General features: G+C 48.4%; 1 protein-coding gene across 1 annotated transcript; it reads right to left on the bottom strand.

The window, feature by feature from the left end:
- Positions 1 to 7,585: 7,585 nt before the first annotated feature.
- FOS (Fos proto-oncogene, AP-1 transcription factor subunit) lies at positions 7,586 to 11,026 on the bottom strand. Its single transcript, XM_036072783.1, has 4 exons — positions 10,714 to 11,026; positions 9,701 to 9,952; positions 9,160 to 9,267; positions 7,586 to 9,033 (listed from the first exon to the last, which is right to left on the bottom strand). Exons 1-4 carry the CDS (start codon positions 10,852 to 10,854, stop codon positions 8,392 to 8,394), a joined length of 1,143 nt encoding a protein of 380 aa, XP_035928676.1. The 5' UTR covers positions 10,855 to 11,026; the 3' UTR covers positions 7,586 to 8,391.
- Positions 11,027 to 16,427: the final 5,401 nt, after the last annotated feature.

Below are 16,427 nucleotides of genomic sequence, written 5' to 3'. Positions count from 1 at the left end.
TACTGTGTACTACCAGAGAGTTTGAGAGGTGCACTGCACCCAAAACAATCTCAAATGACTCTGAACCATTACAGCTTTACTCTTAAAATGAAGGCATATAGCTAAGTCCATGTGTTGGGGACCAACTGTTAGAGTAACTTGGGAGTTTACTTCCATGTAGAATACAATGCATTAAAAGATAAGTAATTTTAAAAATGAAGCTTACCTATGCATTGTGAAAACTCAACAGCAATCCCAGCAACTGTTTAGACCTTAAAACAACAAAAGACTTTTTTTCAGGAAGAAGTATTTGACAGTTCATGGCATTAATAAAAAAGCAGACCAACTTTAGTTGGATTTATTATTACTTGTAAGTTCTCAGTAGGTAACGTGACCTTTTGTGGATGACAGACCCTCGGGGGACCCCCAGTAATTCCTACCTCCTGGTGTCCACACCTTTGTGTAAATCCCTCTCCTTGAGTAGAGATGGAACCTAAGACTTGCCTCTAAGCAATAAAATATGGCAAAGGTGATGGGATGTTACTCCGATGATATATAATATGCACTATTTATGTATCTACTATATCTATTGCTATATAAGGGAGATATATAGATATAGATGATATAGATATCCATCTAACCAGCACATACTGGTAGGTTCTCCTGGCAGGCTTGATGAAGTGAGCAACCATGTTGAGGAAGCCACCTCCTCGACCTGACAGTGGCCTCTGGCCAAGAGCCAGCAGCAAGTCAGGCCTTAGGTATACAATCATGAGGAAATAAAGTGTGTGACAACCAGAGTGAGCTCAGAAGCAGACTCTTCCCCATTCAAGCATCTGGCTAAAAACTCAGTTCAGCTGACAACTTGATTGCAGCTTTGCAAGACCTTGAACAGAGGACAGAGCTAAACCACTGAGTCCACAGAAACTGAGAGGAGACATGCGTGTTGTTTCAAGCTGCTAAGTTGGTGGTAATCTGTTGTCCAGGGGTAGAACCCTAATCCACCTGCTTGGCCTGCCCCTGGGACAGACGGCTCCCACCTGGACGCTCCTGGTGTGGCGAGGTAGCCCCGCGGCAACTCCTCAGGCCTTGGGCCCTCAGTGACGGGGTGTGGGCCCCCGCCGTGCATCTCCACGGGAGTCGTCTGACGTCAGAGTTTTGAAGCTGGAAAGGGAGCTCTGAGATTTTTGAACCCCACTCCTGATGTGGTAGTCTCAGAGGGGTTCGAGCCTCACCCTAGGTCACATAAGTACATTTTTAGGAGATGTTAACATTCTAACAAAACTGTTAAGAACTTCGGACTTTACAGTCACAGAGAGCTGATTTCAAATCTCAGATCTGCTGCTTACAAGTGTGTGACCTTGGTCAGTGTAATCTTTCCTAGATCATTTTCCTCGTCTGTAAAACGAGGATCCTAATACTATCTGCCCCATAGAGTGGTTGTGAGGACTAAATGAGAGCCTCCATTCAACCAAATCATTACTGTGCGCCCAGGATGTGCCAGTTACCGGAGGTAAGACGATGAGCGAAGCAAATATGGTCCCTGATTTGGCAGGGAGATGCGTGGCACAGCTTGGCACGCAGCAAGTATGCGTGAAATGTTAACCATTATCAATATTATACCCTAGGGCTCCAGGTTCTATCCCAACCACATGCCTCCAGGCAAACTCTATAAACTCACATATAGAACCTCTGGTGTGCAATTCCAGCTGCCCACATCCCCCCTGGATGTTCACAGGCGTGGTAAGCTCCACATGCCCAACACGGGCCTGACCTTCTCATCCCCCAAACAGGCCCTTCTTCCACAGTCATACAGCCTCCTTGTGTGTCAAGCCCAGTGAACCTGAGAGTGTCTTGGATTCCTCTCCCTCCCTCACCTCCCACATCCACTCAATCACCAAGCCCCAGCAGCCCTACCCCTTAATTACCTCTTGTTCCTTCTCCATTCCCACCACCACGGCCTCGGTTCAGCCTACACACAACTGAAGCAGGTAAATACCAGGCTCTTCATGATCTGGCCACAGTTACCTCTTCTTGACCTGTCTCCAGCCCCTTCCACTTTGATGCTGCAATATTAATGTAAATGAAATCAAATGTACTTATATGATGCTCTATAATTACATCCTCTCCTCCTCCCCCCTCCACCCACATTTTATAGTCCAGCAAAAGCGTGTTTTATGAGTCTGTGTCTTTATAGTGCTATCCCTCTCCCTCCTGGAATCCTTCCACCTGGCACTCGCTCATCTAGCAAACTCCATCTTCAAAGCCCAGCTCAGAGGTCACCTGCTCAGAGACTCCCCCCGATAGTCCATCACTCCCTCTTCTGTGCAACCATTGCACCTTCTGTTTTCACTGTTACGGTGTATTATGATGTATGCGTTTACATGTCTTTCTCCCTTCCTACACCATGAACTCTTTGAGTACAGGACTGTGTCTTGCTCCCATCTGAAACCAGCACCTGGTAAATAATAGACACCCAGAGACTTTTTATTGAATTAAATGAAGCCCATGCTTGCTCCAGAGGGTAAATATTTTCTCCCCTGACCCCCATCTCCCTTAATTATAGAGATAATAAATAATAGCTAACATATCTACACTGTAACGAGCCCCAAATACATAACTTTTTTAATGCTTGCAGCTATCCCAAGAGGTAGGTACAATTATCTCCCTTTTACTAATGGGAAAACTAAGGTGCAGAGAGGTGAAGTAACTTGCCCGAGGTCAGGGAGCCAGGATTCAAAGCTGAGTCTATACTCTGAACCACTCTGCTATATTGGATCCAATTTCTCAAATCTAGATTAATTTATCATAGTTTTGATAATTATAGCTGTGATGAGAGTCTCATAATTGATCAAAAAGCCTGAAAATCAATCATTGTTTCTGTAGATCTGACCATAAATTGTTGCCCAAAGTAAACATGGCAACCACTGGGGCCTGTGCCATCCACCCTTATGATGAAGCTGCTGCCTCTTGCTCCTCACCCTTTAACAAGTACTCCTTCCTGGGGGCCTGCCCTAATGGAACTATCCACCCAACCCCTCCAGGTTCTTATCCTAATCAACTGATTGATCCAAACCTAAGCGCCTTGTCGGTGTGAGCTGAAAGTAAAAAGGGCTTATTAATTAAGAAGAGCTGATGGCAATCAGGCCAGGCAGCCTCCCTGGGACAATGGCCAAGAGCCCTTTCTGCCCTTAGGCAAAGGAAAAGCAACTTAGTTTAGTCCTTGAGTGAGTGTGGGAAGCCACTGAAATGAATTGCTTTGAACTAAACCAGTTTATGCTTCTGTTGCTTTCTCCTGGGTGCAAAGAAAGTGGAAATGTATCCAGCCAGCTCCCTTCGGGAACTTTGAACTCATTCATCAGAATTCAGTACGCTCTATTCCTGACTGTTTTCCCTCAGGTCTGGGCATATTCCTGCAAACGATGATTATGATAATGACATTGATATCAACAATGACAGTAATAACAGCTAACCCTTATTCTTCTATTCTAATGCAGACTAAATTGTAGGCTTTATACTTTAGCTTACCAATTGCTAGGCATCAGTGAACTCAAGTGGATCTGTGTGAAGGTCTAAAATTTCATATGAACAAGAGTGAAAAACATAGGTTTATTTGTTTCTTTGAAGATGATTATACCTATATTCACCTATACATCCATTCTTCATTTGATGTTGAAACAAATTTCTCAATTTGTAATTAGTCTGGAAGTGTCCCTGACCTGCAATATGCTTGTATTTTTGGTGCCTCTTAAAATTTCTTCCCACGCTAGCTACTTCCTCACCTTAATATTATAGAACCCTTGACAGGAATTTTTTTAAACAAAGGACATGCTCTTCTACCCAGGAAGAAGTCTGTGAAATACACAGCTTACCTTTACCTTTAAATTCTATTTATCTCCCTTTAGATATTTTTGTAATTTTCAACTGCCTTCATTTATTTATCTGTCTTCATCCATTTAACAAGCCTCTAAGTGCCTAATAGATATGGGCATACAGACGTGGTCAAGACAGAAAAGGGCCCCGCTCACATGGAACTTACAATGCAGTGGTGAAGGGCAGAAATTCGTTAAAAAGGAAAAAAACACATTAATTAGATGTTGCAGACAGTGACATGTGCTATGGGGAAACAAAGCAGGATAGTGAGACCCAGAGTCATGCGGAGGAAATGTGCACAGAGATTACTTCAGATAGAATGATATGGGAAGGCCTCCTGGAGGAGATGTCCTTTGAGCTGAGTCCTGAATGACAGGAAGGAGCCAGCCTTGGAAAAGAGGCTCAGGGAGAGGGACAGCAAGTGCAAAGGCCCTGCAGCAGGAATAAACGTGCTTTGTGTCAAGAATGGAAGGAAGGCTGGTGAGCAGGGTGCCTGCAGGGGAAAATGATGAGAAGGAGATGGGGAGGAGTCAGGAGTCAGCTCTTTAATGTTAATAGCAAAATAGCACACCTTAAAGCGATCTGATGTTCAGCATTCAAATGATGCTCACATCTCGTTTATTTTCTGATTATTTGATTATTCTGTGCTTAGATGAAGTCTCATACATAGTTTAAAGATTAATTTTTTTTTTGCTTTAGATTTTTTTTGGTTTGAAAAACATTGAAACTTCAGGTGCTCTCAGAGTAATCACCTGAGAACTTTTACTTTGCCTCAGTCTCGCCTTTGTCCTTTAATTAAAGATAGCAATTGATTTACTTTCGTTCACACATGGAAAGCTGTTGCTGATACAAAATTACTGTTATTAGAACAAATTGCTAAATGCTACCCTTTAATTTTAATAATTGCACATGATGCAGGGATGTGCAAAGACAATACAGAATCTATAATCCACTATTGTATAGAGATAAATATTTTTTTCTTCTTCCCTTTTTCTATCTAAAATTAATTTGGAGGTGGAAACACTATGGCAGGGTATTCACTTTGAAATTAAATGGGCAGAGGTAATCCAGAGGTGGTAGTCGATGAATTCCAGGAGCCAAGGACAGAGTGGGGCATGTGTTGAAGCCAGACATAAAAGAGGTGAAATCCCCATTGCTTAATATCATAAAGGGGTCTGGATATAGGATATTTTTTTTTAATTAAGTAGGCTCCACACCCAGTGTGGGGCTCAAACTCACGACCCTGACATCCAGAGTCACATGCTCTACCAACTGAGCTGGCCAGGCGCCCTTGGAATGGGAGAATTTAGAGAGTATGTGTGGAATTTATTTCTGCTATGGAAATAGTGCAGAATGTATTCTTTCACCCATGAGGCAAATATTTCTTAACCCTATACTATGCACCAGACACTGAGACAGGTCTGGGGATCCACTGATGAGCTAAAGTAGACATGTTCCCCAAGAGGAAATGACCCCTCCCATCCTTATTCCCATCCCTTTCTGTTATATGTGTATCTTTTCTATCTTTTGGGATAGTTGTTTTCTTAAGACCAGCGTGAGGTCATATCTTGTGGGTAGAGATCAGTCTTTCCCGAGAGGAAGTCGACATTCCTAGAATCCACCATCCGTGGGAGTTGTTGAATCCTGACTCAGGAAAGGAGCTTTCGGGAAGAGCCCTTTGGCTGAAAGAGAGGGAATTCCTTTCTTCCCTTGATCCCACAAGAATAGTCCACAGGGAGCGTGGTGGGATGTCAGTCCTGTGGAGCACACTCTGGCCTCTGAGAAGCCTGTTAAAAGGACTCCTTATATGCAAGTACCTCTCCCTGGACCTGCAATGTGGTCTTGTTCATAGAGCAGCCTGGTCCCCACTGGGTTATGGTGCACTAGAGGAAGCGTCTGGACATAGGCTAAGGCTGTCAAAGTGAAAGCAGTGTTCTTTCTCTAGTCAGCATGGGATTGACAGGGGCCATTAGTCAGGTCCTGGGAGCAGTTCAGTGTCCAGGGCTGAGGTCCAGCCACACTTCTCCACCTGGGAAATCTCCTTCCATGGGTTATTTCTGTACACGTAAGGGGAGCCAGCTGGTTTCCTTACAGGGTATCTCACCTTGTTATTTCAGATCTGGGTGTTAGTTACAGTAATTTTGTAATTAGTCTAAGCCATATTTAGAGGCTACAGAGGGGTCCCTGGGTGCCTCAGTCAGTTGAGCCATCCGACTCTTGATTTTGGCTCAGGTCATGATCTCAGGGTTGTGAAATCGAGCCCCCTGCCCCCCACAAGGCTCGTGGAGACTGCTGAAGATTCTCTCTCCCTCTCCCTCTGCCCCTCCCCCCACTCACTCTCTAAAATAATAATAATAATAATAATAATAATAATAATAAAGGCTACAGAAAATTTACCCTCTGAACAGCAAACAGGGAGTCTAAAGCCACTTCCATTATGGCAAGACAGGCAAAAGTAATATGCAAGTGGTATGTGATATATCAGTGCTCTTAAGAGCCTAAAGTAAGTTGGTTTCAAATGTCAATTATTATGTGAGGCACAGTGAGATCAGAGGTGAGAACACCAACCTCAATGGAACTGTCATTTTCAATTAAAACTTTCAACTTGATTGAGTGTGACACCCCATAACCACCCAGTGATTTTCATTATCACTAAAGCATTGGGAGGCTAGCACTGAGGCTCTCTTGCCCCAGGCAGGTGTGGAAGGATGGTCTCTGGCTTCCAAGCATGGGGCCAGCATGGTACCTGAGAGCAGCAGAGAGAAGGGCTCCTCTCTTTGTGGTTTGTGCATGTGCGTGTAAAGGCCCCATTACTAGAGGTGCCCCAGACAAAGGTCATGTTCTTCTTTAAGATGATAAAGGTTCTAAGTTACAGCTTATTCAGAGTCATGTTGACTTCTCCATAGTGAGCTATTATGTAACTTTTTATTTACCAAATGATCAACCATTATTTGTACTGTTCGAGATCTCTTTCAAATTCTCAGAGCCAGTTTTCTCCTCCCCCGGTGTAAGCTAAATGGCAGGCATATGATGTTCAAGAAATGTCAGAAATTACAAGGCACTTATTACTAAGGGATAGGATAATAGCCCTCCTTTCCTTATGAGAATAAAGATAGTCCAACTAAACGTATGTAGGGATTAAGGCCTGAGAAGTTTTCTTTTCTTTTCTTTTTTAACTAAGTATTAAAAGACAGCTCAGCCTTAGAGATAGGGTGAGGAATGAGGAAGTGAAGACTTGAATCTCTCTAGTGGAACATTGAGAAAGTCATTCATTCTAACCATTCTTCAGTTTGCTCACCTTTAAGGTGAGAGTAACCCCTCACATAATTTTGTGGGAATAAGAAGTTAAAGTGGTTTATACAAAGCTTAATTCCATTTGCCAAAGGGACCCTGTTAAGATTAAGACAGTTCAACTTAATATAAGCACAACTAGATTTAAATATTTCCCCCTTTGACTTTCAAAACAGAGAGAGAAGCAGGCAGACATGTTCCCACAAAAGCTATTGCACAGCCAATTCCCACCCCAGAATCTGCTAGAGAATCTTAGCACCGCCATGTGAACACATGTATTTGTAAGACATCCCAACATCAGCTCTAGAGTTTCCTTCTCCTTTTTGATACGGGATCAAACAAAGGGGCGTGTCCCCCTCCAGGAGCCACCCTTCTGGACAAACTGGTCTCCAATACCTTTCAGAATCTTACAAAACTTCCAGAATGAAGAGCACAAGGTTGGTCGCATTCAACTTAAATGCTTTTATTGACAATGTCTTTGAACAATAAGCAAACAATGCTTAAATTTTTCATTCAAATTCACTTTCCACATGTCGAAAGACCTCAAGGTAGAAAAAAATAAAATAAAAATATAAATATCTGAGAATCCATCTTAATAAATAAATTAAAAACACAATAAAACGTTTTCATGGAAAACTGTTAATGTCAGAACATTCAGACCACCTCAACAATGCATGATCAGTTAACATTACAATGAACATTGATGTTGAAGAAAAACTACAGTACATGGATATAGCTATTTATTTCTATCTACTAGAAAATAAAGTCGTATCTTTTCTTAGTTGAATATTGGTCATTGCTAATCAGAACACACTATTGCCGGGAACACAGTAGTTATTGTTAAAATCAGCTGCACTAGATACAATTTGAAAATATCCAGCACCAGGTTAATTCCAATAATGAACCCAATAGATTAGTTAATGCTATGAGAAGACTAAAGAGAAAGAGATAAGAGACACAGACCCAGGCCTGGCTCAACATGCTACTAACTACCAGCTCTCAGATGTGTCACTGGGAACAATACACACTCCATGCGTTTTGCTACATCTCCGGAAGAGGTAAGGACTTGAGTCCACACGTGGATGCTTTCAAGTCCTTGAGGCCCACAGCCTGGTGTGTTTCACGCACAGGTAAGGTCCTCCCTAGGTCTACGGGAACCCTCGAGGGAAGACGTGTTTCTCCTCTCTCTAATGCACCAACTCGGGCAGTGGCACTCAGGGGTGCCCTCCGCCTCCCCTCCCTGCCTGCTCACAGGGCCAGCAGCGTGGGCGAGCTGAGCGAGTCAGAGGAGGGTTCGTTACTGCTGCTGCCCTTGCGGTGAGCAGCCGCGCAGCTGGGGAAGGAGTCAGCCTCGGGGTAGGTGAAGACGAAGGAAGACGTGTAGGTAGTGCAGCTGGGAGTACACGTGACCACGGGGGTGCACAGAGGCTCCAGCTCTGTGGCCATGGGCCCCATCCCCAGGGAGCCACCATGCAGGGGCTCCCAGTCTGCTGCATAGAAGGAACCAGACAGGTCCATGTCTGGCACGGAGCGGGCGGTCTCAGAGCCGCCGGGCCTGGACGATGCTGGGAACAGGAAGTCATCAAAGGGCTCGGCCTTCAGCTCCATGCTGCTGATGCTCTTGACGGGTTCCACGGAGGGCTTGGGCTCTGGGTCGTTGAGGAGGGGCAGGGTGAAAGCCTCCTCGGACTCGGGGGTGGCAGCTTCGGGCAGGCCCCCGCTCAGATCTAGGGAAGCCACAGACATCTCTTCAGGGAAGCCCAGGTCATCGGGGATCTTGCAGGCAGGTCGGTGAGCTGCCAGGATGAACTCCAGTTTTTCCTTCTCCTTCAGCAGGTTGGCAATCTCGGTCTGCAAAGCAGACTTCTCATCTTCTAGCTGGTCTGTCTCCTGTATAATACAGAGGGAGAGAGCCAAGCATAAGACACGGGCTTACTCAAGGACCCTGTTCCCCGATACCCGGTCTCCAACTTTCCCCCTAAGTTGGAAAAGGAGTGACCCACGGGATCTACCTACCGCTTGGAGTGTGTCAGTCAGCTCCCTCCTCCGGTTCCGGCACTTGGCTGCGGCCATCTTATTCCTTTCCCTTCGGATTCTCCTTTTCTCTTCTTCTTCTGGGGACAACTAGAAAAATAATTTTCAAAAAGACCAACAGTCAGTAACAAGGTCTGCCATCAGCTCTGTTCATCCACCCCAGCGAAACTGGCCCCTGCTGCTTCCCAGCTTCCTGGCACCTCTGCTAGGAAGCCATTTCTAACCTGCAGTTGCAGGCTGGGTGTGACTTGCATTTAAAATAAGATCCTCAGCAAGAGAACAAAGAAGAGCCCAGTCTAAAAGCATGAGATAGGAACCTCTTAGGGAAGAAATTATTAGAGTATTTCTTGGGGTGGGACTATCGGAGTCTGGCCTGGGATGGAAATGGCTTAGAGCCAGGGTTCTCCATTGAGGATATGTAGTGAATTCTATGTAGTTGCTTCACCCTGTCTACTGTGCCCCCCCCCTCCACCAATGCCAACCCACGCCCCCTACTGAGAGAAGGTGCTGAAGAACTCCTCACCTGTTCCACCTTGCCCCTCCGGCCAATGCTCTGAGCTCTGCCTCCCGTCATGGTCTTCACAACTCCAGCCCTGGAGTAAGCCCCAGCCGAGGGGGTCGGGACTCCATAGGGGTGGGGGGCTCTGGTCTGTGATGGGGCCACGGAGGAGACCAGGGTGGGCTGCACCAGCCACTGCAGGTCCGGGCTGGTGGAGATGGCAGTCACCGTCGGGATAAAGTTGGCACTGGAGACGGCCAGATCCGTGCAGAAGTCCTAGAACGAAACAGAAGGGGAAAGCTGACGTGAGTGAGCAGGTTCCGGACACAGGTGGGGCGAGCCGAGTTTCCAGTGCCGCATGCAGCAGGGAGAGAGAGAGAGGAGAAGCATGCCCGGGACTGCTCGGGTCTTTTTATATGCCCCTCATCCTGGATGGAAGGGCTCCCCGTTCCCTCTCAAGAAATCCGCAACGCAGTGCCTTTCTCCTCCACCCTGCTGCTGCGTCCCCGTTATCCCTCCGGCATCACTCGCTTGAAAGGGGGTTTGTTATAAATATCCCTGACGTCTGCGCTGACGCAGGCGCCGCTCCGGAGTCTCCTGAATGAACTCGCTTTTTATCAATGAAACTGCCTTACACACCCGCCGGCTTCACCCTCCTCCCCCGCCCCTCCTCCCTGCTCCAGGCTGCTAGGGGAGGGGGGATTGCCGCTTTCTGTCGCCTCCCGGAGGAGCCAGGCTCTAGTTCGCGAGTCTTCGCTTGGGACGCGTTTTGCCCCAGCGAATGTCAGAGACCAGGCAGAGAGCGCGGTCCGAGGGCAGCTCAGGATGAGCCTGCCGCGGCAGAAGAGAACCAATTTTTACTATGACAGGCGTGCGTGCGCTCTGAACAGTGCGGGGCTCCCGAGATAGGGCTGCTCCGGCCGGGGCAGCCTCCCACCCCGGTCAAAGGGGTCCGCGACTCGTCTTCCCGAGCGTCCCGCCCCGGTGTCTCCTCCCCGGTGATCCCGGGCCCCGCGGCGGCGCGAAGCCCGCCTCACCTGCGCATTGACGGGAGAGCCCATGCTGGAGAAGGAGTCGGCCGGTGAGTGGTAGTAGGAGAGATTGTCCCCGGCCGGGGAGGCGCTGCTGCAGCGGGAGGAGGACGCCTCGTAGTCGGCGTTGAAGCCAGAGAACATCATGGTCGCGGTGAGTCTGGGCCGGGGCGAGGGGCTGAGGGGCAGAGACAGGTAGGAGCTGCGGGGCAGAGCTGGGTAGGAGCGCGGTCACTGCTCGTTCGCTGCGCCGCCGCCGCCGGCTCTGTCTCGGCTTCTGGGCTGCTCGCTGCAGATGCGGTTGGAGTACGAGGCGCCGCAGCCACCGCTTTTATAACAGCATTCTATGAATGAGCCCCCACACACGTCATGGGCGCTACCATCGCGGCGCTAGGGGGGTGGCGAGAGGACCTGGGCACCTCTGCGGCCTCCTTGCCGCCTCCGCCGCCCTCGCAGCTTCCGGCCTCCCGTCTTGGTGTGTTTCATTTTCTCCTGAGTGTTTAATAATCTAGGTCTTAGGGGTCTCGGGGACCCCCTAAGATGAGGGACTCCGGGCATGGCTCCCCCCACGACCGCAGGGAACGGCCGTGGAAACCTGCTGACGCAGATGTCCTAATATGGACATCCTGTGTAAGGGGGGACGGATTGACGGGAACTGCTTGCCGGCTGCAGCCAACACCGAGGGTGCAGCGCGGGGGGAGGCGGGGGCCGCGGCCGGGGGAGGGGAGGCGGGAAAGGCGAAGAACGCGAGCGAATATTCGCACCTGGTTCAATGCGGACCCTTGTTCCCGGGGCGGGGTGGGGGGATGGGCTGGGAGGGCCTTTTTACTGGTATACGGAACCCCGGAAACGTGCTGGGGCTCAGGTTTGGGAGAAACAGGTACACAGCCCGAGGGCTTAAGCCTCGGCCCCAGAAGGAATGCGCCTCCCCCCACCCCCCGCCTTTCCCAATTCTAGTCGTAATTCTGTGCAAACTGTGGAAGCAGACCCTCAAGCCCCCAGTCTGGAGCAGTATTAGGACTGTTACCGCATTTGGAAGCGGAAAGTCGGGAGATCCAAAATAAGAGAATATGATAACCTACTTTATCTACGATGTTGGGTATTTTAATTTTAATTGTTTTGTTTCGTTTTGTTTTTTTCGTTTTTAAGGAAAAAAGGCGCATTTTTTTTTTCTCGGCCGTACTTAGGGATATTAGTGTTACTGTCAAATCTGAGGCACTAGCCGGTAAACATTGTGCAGAACCTCCATGCAAGGATGTCTGATGGGTTCGTTTGCCTAGTTCTGAGCTGGGACCTGGGGAGTGGGATGTGGTTGGGGGGGGTGCTATGTGGACAAGGTGGTCAGCTGGGGGTACAGGGTGGAGAGAGCCTTTGGGGGAGCACAAGTCCGAGCTGGGGAGTTAGATGAGGTTCGGTTCCCCCAGGAAGCTGGGCTTAGTGACAGCCCACAGCTGGTGATTTTCCAGCGCGGACTTGGAGGGGGGAGGACCGGGGGCGCTGGAAGGATCCTGGCCAGCAGCTCCCAGGCGGGAGAGCTCGGCCGCTGGGACTTCAGGCGCGGCTCTGTGGCCTGGAAAACGGGGTTGGGGCAGCTAGGTGCTCGGGAGTGCGTTGCGCCCCCAGACGCCCCCAGCCTCCTGCTCTGCTGCAAAGGACACCTAGGGTCACATTGCCCCCGCCTGGGTCCCAGCGCGCCAGCCTCCTCGGGGACGCGAAGTCGCAGATCCCAGCAGAGCCCCTGTGTCCCTTCCCCCACTCTGTCGGGCCAGGGGCTCAACGGTGGGCCCCTGGAAAGGGGCGAGGCGGGATTAGGGCAGCGGGCGGATCCCTCGGGGCGCGCGGGGAGCCGGACCGCGGACCTGCCTCCCGCCGCCGCACCCCGGAGCCAGGCGATCCTGCTATAGATAGTAACAGGGAAGCGGCTGTTTACAGCAACACTGAGCCGCCGGGGCTTGTCTCCAGGCGACGCCGCGCGGCCGGGCGCGCAGTCGGCCTGGCCAGGCCGCCCTCCCTCCTCGCTCCCCCGGGGCCTCGGCCTCCCCGGCCCGGCTGCGGCCACTCCCGCCGCCTGACATCATCCTCCGGGTCCGGGGGCTGCGTGCGGCTCGCGCGCGGCCAGGCGCTAACCTCCATTCTTAGAGATGAGAACCCGGCGGGAGCTGGGAGGGCAGGGAGGCGGGGATTCGTGGAACTGGGCCACTTGCTATTTTTGCATTCCCTGTCACAGGCAGAGGTGAAAACAGAATTTCATCATTGTATGTCACTGGTTTATGTTGGTGGGAATTCAGGCGCTTTTTTTTTTTTTCCTCACTTAAAAAAGGAGAGAGAGAAGGAAAAACACATAATACATAAACACAGACTTTTCGGAGATGCCCTGAATCCTAAAGCAATTCTTCGGCCTTCAGTTCTCCTAATTCTCTCATCTGTCAGGCTATTTCACTGTCCTTGATTATTAAAAAAAAAAAGAAAAGAAAAGAAAAAAAAAGTTATGAGAGCTGAGGGCAAATCCATCTCTCTTCTTATTAGCTGGGACAAAGTAGGTCAAGCTTTGAATCCCTGGGTCTGGCCTTGCCTTCCATTCATAACTGGATCTCAGGCCACTTAAGAGAAAACCTAGAATGATTTCATTGACTTCCCCTTCAGAGTTTGAATCAGCTCAGCCCGACACCTAAAGGGTGTATCAAGATTTTATATCCAGGATTTATCCCATATATCACTTTATCCTGTCTTTGCCAATAAAAGGAAAAGCGTCTTTGGATGAACCTGGCTCCTCTCAAATAGCTTAACTCTTTCCTTCCTGGCACCATTATGACCAGAGCGCTGGAGACTTAATAAATCCATCCTCTGAAAAGGACAGAACCATGAATTCATAATTCTTTTATTTATTTGTCAAAGAACTATTGAGAGGGAGCCTGGGTGGCTCAGTCAGTTGAGCGTCTGCCTTTGGTCCGGGTCATGGTCCGGGGGTCCTGGGATCGAGTCCCACATCGGGCTCCCTGCTCAGGGGGGAGTTTGCTCCTCCCTCTGCCCCTCCCCCCGCTTGTGATCTCTCTCTCTCTCTCTCTCTCAAATAAATAAATAAAATCTTAAAAAAAAAAAAAAAAGAACTATTGAGAGCCTGCTATGGCCACGCACTCCTATGAGTGCTGGGGGCTGGCACTTACTGCAATGAACAGAGTGGACCAGGCCCTACCCTCCGAGAGACTCCAGTCTTGGCGAGAAGACTGACAAATGAGTAGAGAATTGCAGAGCAGCAGCAAATGCTTGGACAGAAGTAAGACTAGGGTGAGATGGAACACGGGAGGGTTTGGAGAGCAGGATCAGAGGAAGTGACTACAATAGAGATGGAACCTGGATCCACTGTCCTCTGGGAAATGACATGATAAAGATTGAAATGCCAGAGCCTCCGAATCTGTGATCATCCTGATGTACTCTCACATCTCAATCCATTTCAGGGCTGCAAACTCACATTTTTAATATGGAGCTCACATGGTGTAACCTTAAAATAGAGGGAAATCAGAACCAACAAGTGAAATTATCTTTGCCATTTGCCAAGGTCAGGGTGACTTTGAGACAGATGCTGTGTGCCTCTGTGAGCATAGTGCTGCCTCCCAGCAGGGCAGGGATTCTGTGTTCTGGACGAGTCTGAGCGTATAACCAGAACTTACGCAGTTTGTGATTATCTGTGTGCTGAGTTCCTCCTATTTGGGTATCCAAAAGTGAAAAGGAGGGTAGAATCCCGTATCTGATTTTAACTCAAATTGAAAACAAATCTATCTCTCCTCAACAGTTGTTCCTTATCAGATGGAGACTTTTCCTATTTTGCACTTTTCTGGCATTTGAATTAAGAGATCTGACCCACATCAAGCATTTGTTCAGTAACTCTGGAAGTCAGTGCACATTGTTTAGCCTGGTGTTATTGCAACATTAAGTGAAAGGCTGCTGTCTGTGCCGCCTACGTAAATGCTGCCGCACACAACCCGTCCCCAGCATGCAGAAGTAGTTATTTATTTGGGGAAGTGTGGTCTAGCGGTGAAGGGTTGTGGTCAGAGCACGGGACCAGAAGTCAGGAAGATGCGAATAGCAAAATCAACTCCTTCAGGGACTTGGGGAAGTCGCTTCTTAGACTTGTTTAACATCTACACACTTTTGGCCTTTGTCTTTTTCATGTGCTGATACTCACTTAGCACCTAGCACAGTGCCTGGCCCATGGTAGGTGTTCAATAAATAGCTCTTGAATGGATGAATGAATGAATGAATGAATGAATACCCTCATCCAAGCAAGGCAAATATTGTCCTTTATGGGTCCTTAGCCATCAATGGATGAGGTTCTTTAAATCTTTGGAAAAGCCAAACAGGCTGAGTCTTTTATTCTTGGGTATGAATAGGCAAAAATTGGGGAAGAGAAAATAACAAGATGTTAGGGCTATTTTCAGCTGGTGCAGGCTCTGTGTCTAAAGAACACCCCAGCGGTTCGTGATGAAAGATCAGACTTGCCCTTGTTATCGAGCCCCGTGATATAGACAGCCAGTGCCCGTACATAAATGCCACATTGTCTGCAATGACAATGACCATGTTACCACCACCCTCTAATTTATTCATTCTAAATGTCTGGACCCCCGGAGGAGAAGCATTCCACAATTCCTGCAGGACTCACACACACATGACACCCAAAGGAGGGCTTTAGGGGTCAAGGTTACTCACCCTATGGCTCAGACAGTGAGCAAAAAGACTGCGCCTATTTTAAAACGGTGGAGGCACGGGATTACCACCACACACACACACACACACACACACACACACCACTACCGCCACTAATTAGTACTAGGGATTTAGCCTCTTTGGGAAAAACTCGTCCTTCTGAACAACTCTTGGCTCTTTGACAGGAGGTGATGATTCAATGGGATCCCCATCCTTCTGCTAATGTGAGCATTTACACAAAGCTCCGTGTAGCCCCTGGGATATACTCCATCTGGAGCTGAGGAAATTGGGGAATAGTTATGGTGCCAAAGAAGGACACCTTTTTCGACCCAAGCTAGCAGCATTTTTCACCACCACCAGCATCATCAGCCCCTCATTGTCGGTCATGCTGAAACTTCCTGCACGGGCAGACAAGCAAGTCCTCTCCAGGCTCTCAGCTCCTTGGATGTCCTGAGCTGACCTTCTGCAGCTCGGGTGGGACTCAGCTGCTGGAATTCCAAAAGAACCCCACCTACGTCACTAAACCTATAGGATGACAACACACCCTGATGAAAACCTGCAACTGCAGGACTCCCATCCAATGGGAAAATTCTCCGAGTCCGCGTGGGTAGGGCCAGGGATGGCCAGAATGGGCTGGCACATGACGTGCTCCGAGGTGTTAAGACATCTCAAGCATAGTTTACGCCACTTTATCCACCACCTTGCTCAACAAGAAAGATCTTTAAAAGAGACAGTAATAAATTGTGATGCCAAGAAAAAAATCCCAATCTAAACCAGAACAATCCTGACTAGTATGTAGGAATTCAGAGTTATGCTGCCTTCGGATCTACAGATTAGAGTCTCACTCTCAGCTATGAACATTTTTTGTCTTAGTTTAGTATTTGATTGTGTCCTACAAGAAAACTTCCAGTTGCAACTCCCAGCTGAGGTCTGATTTTCCCACTGATATTTTACCTGGGGTGTCAGTGAGTTAGAGATCACTGGTAAAATCCCAAAAATGACTCTACTGAAGAGTTCCA

Source organism: Halichoerus grypus, chromosome 8 (genome assembly GCF_964656455.1).
Source record: "Halichoerus grypus chromosome 8, mHalGry1.hap1.1, whole genome shotgun sequence".
Classification (NCBI taxonomy): Eukaryota; Metazoa; Chordata; class Mammalia; order Carnivora; family Phocidae; genus Halichoerus; species Halichoerus grypus.
Note: the sequence above shows the minus strand (reverse complement) of the source record. Positions and strands in the feature narration are given on the sequence as shown.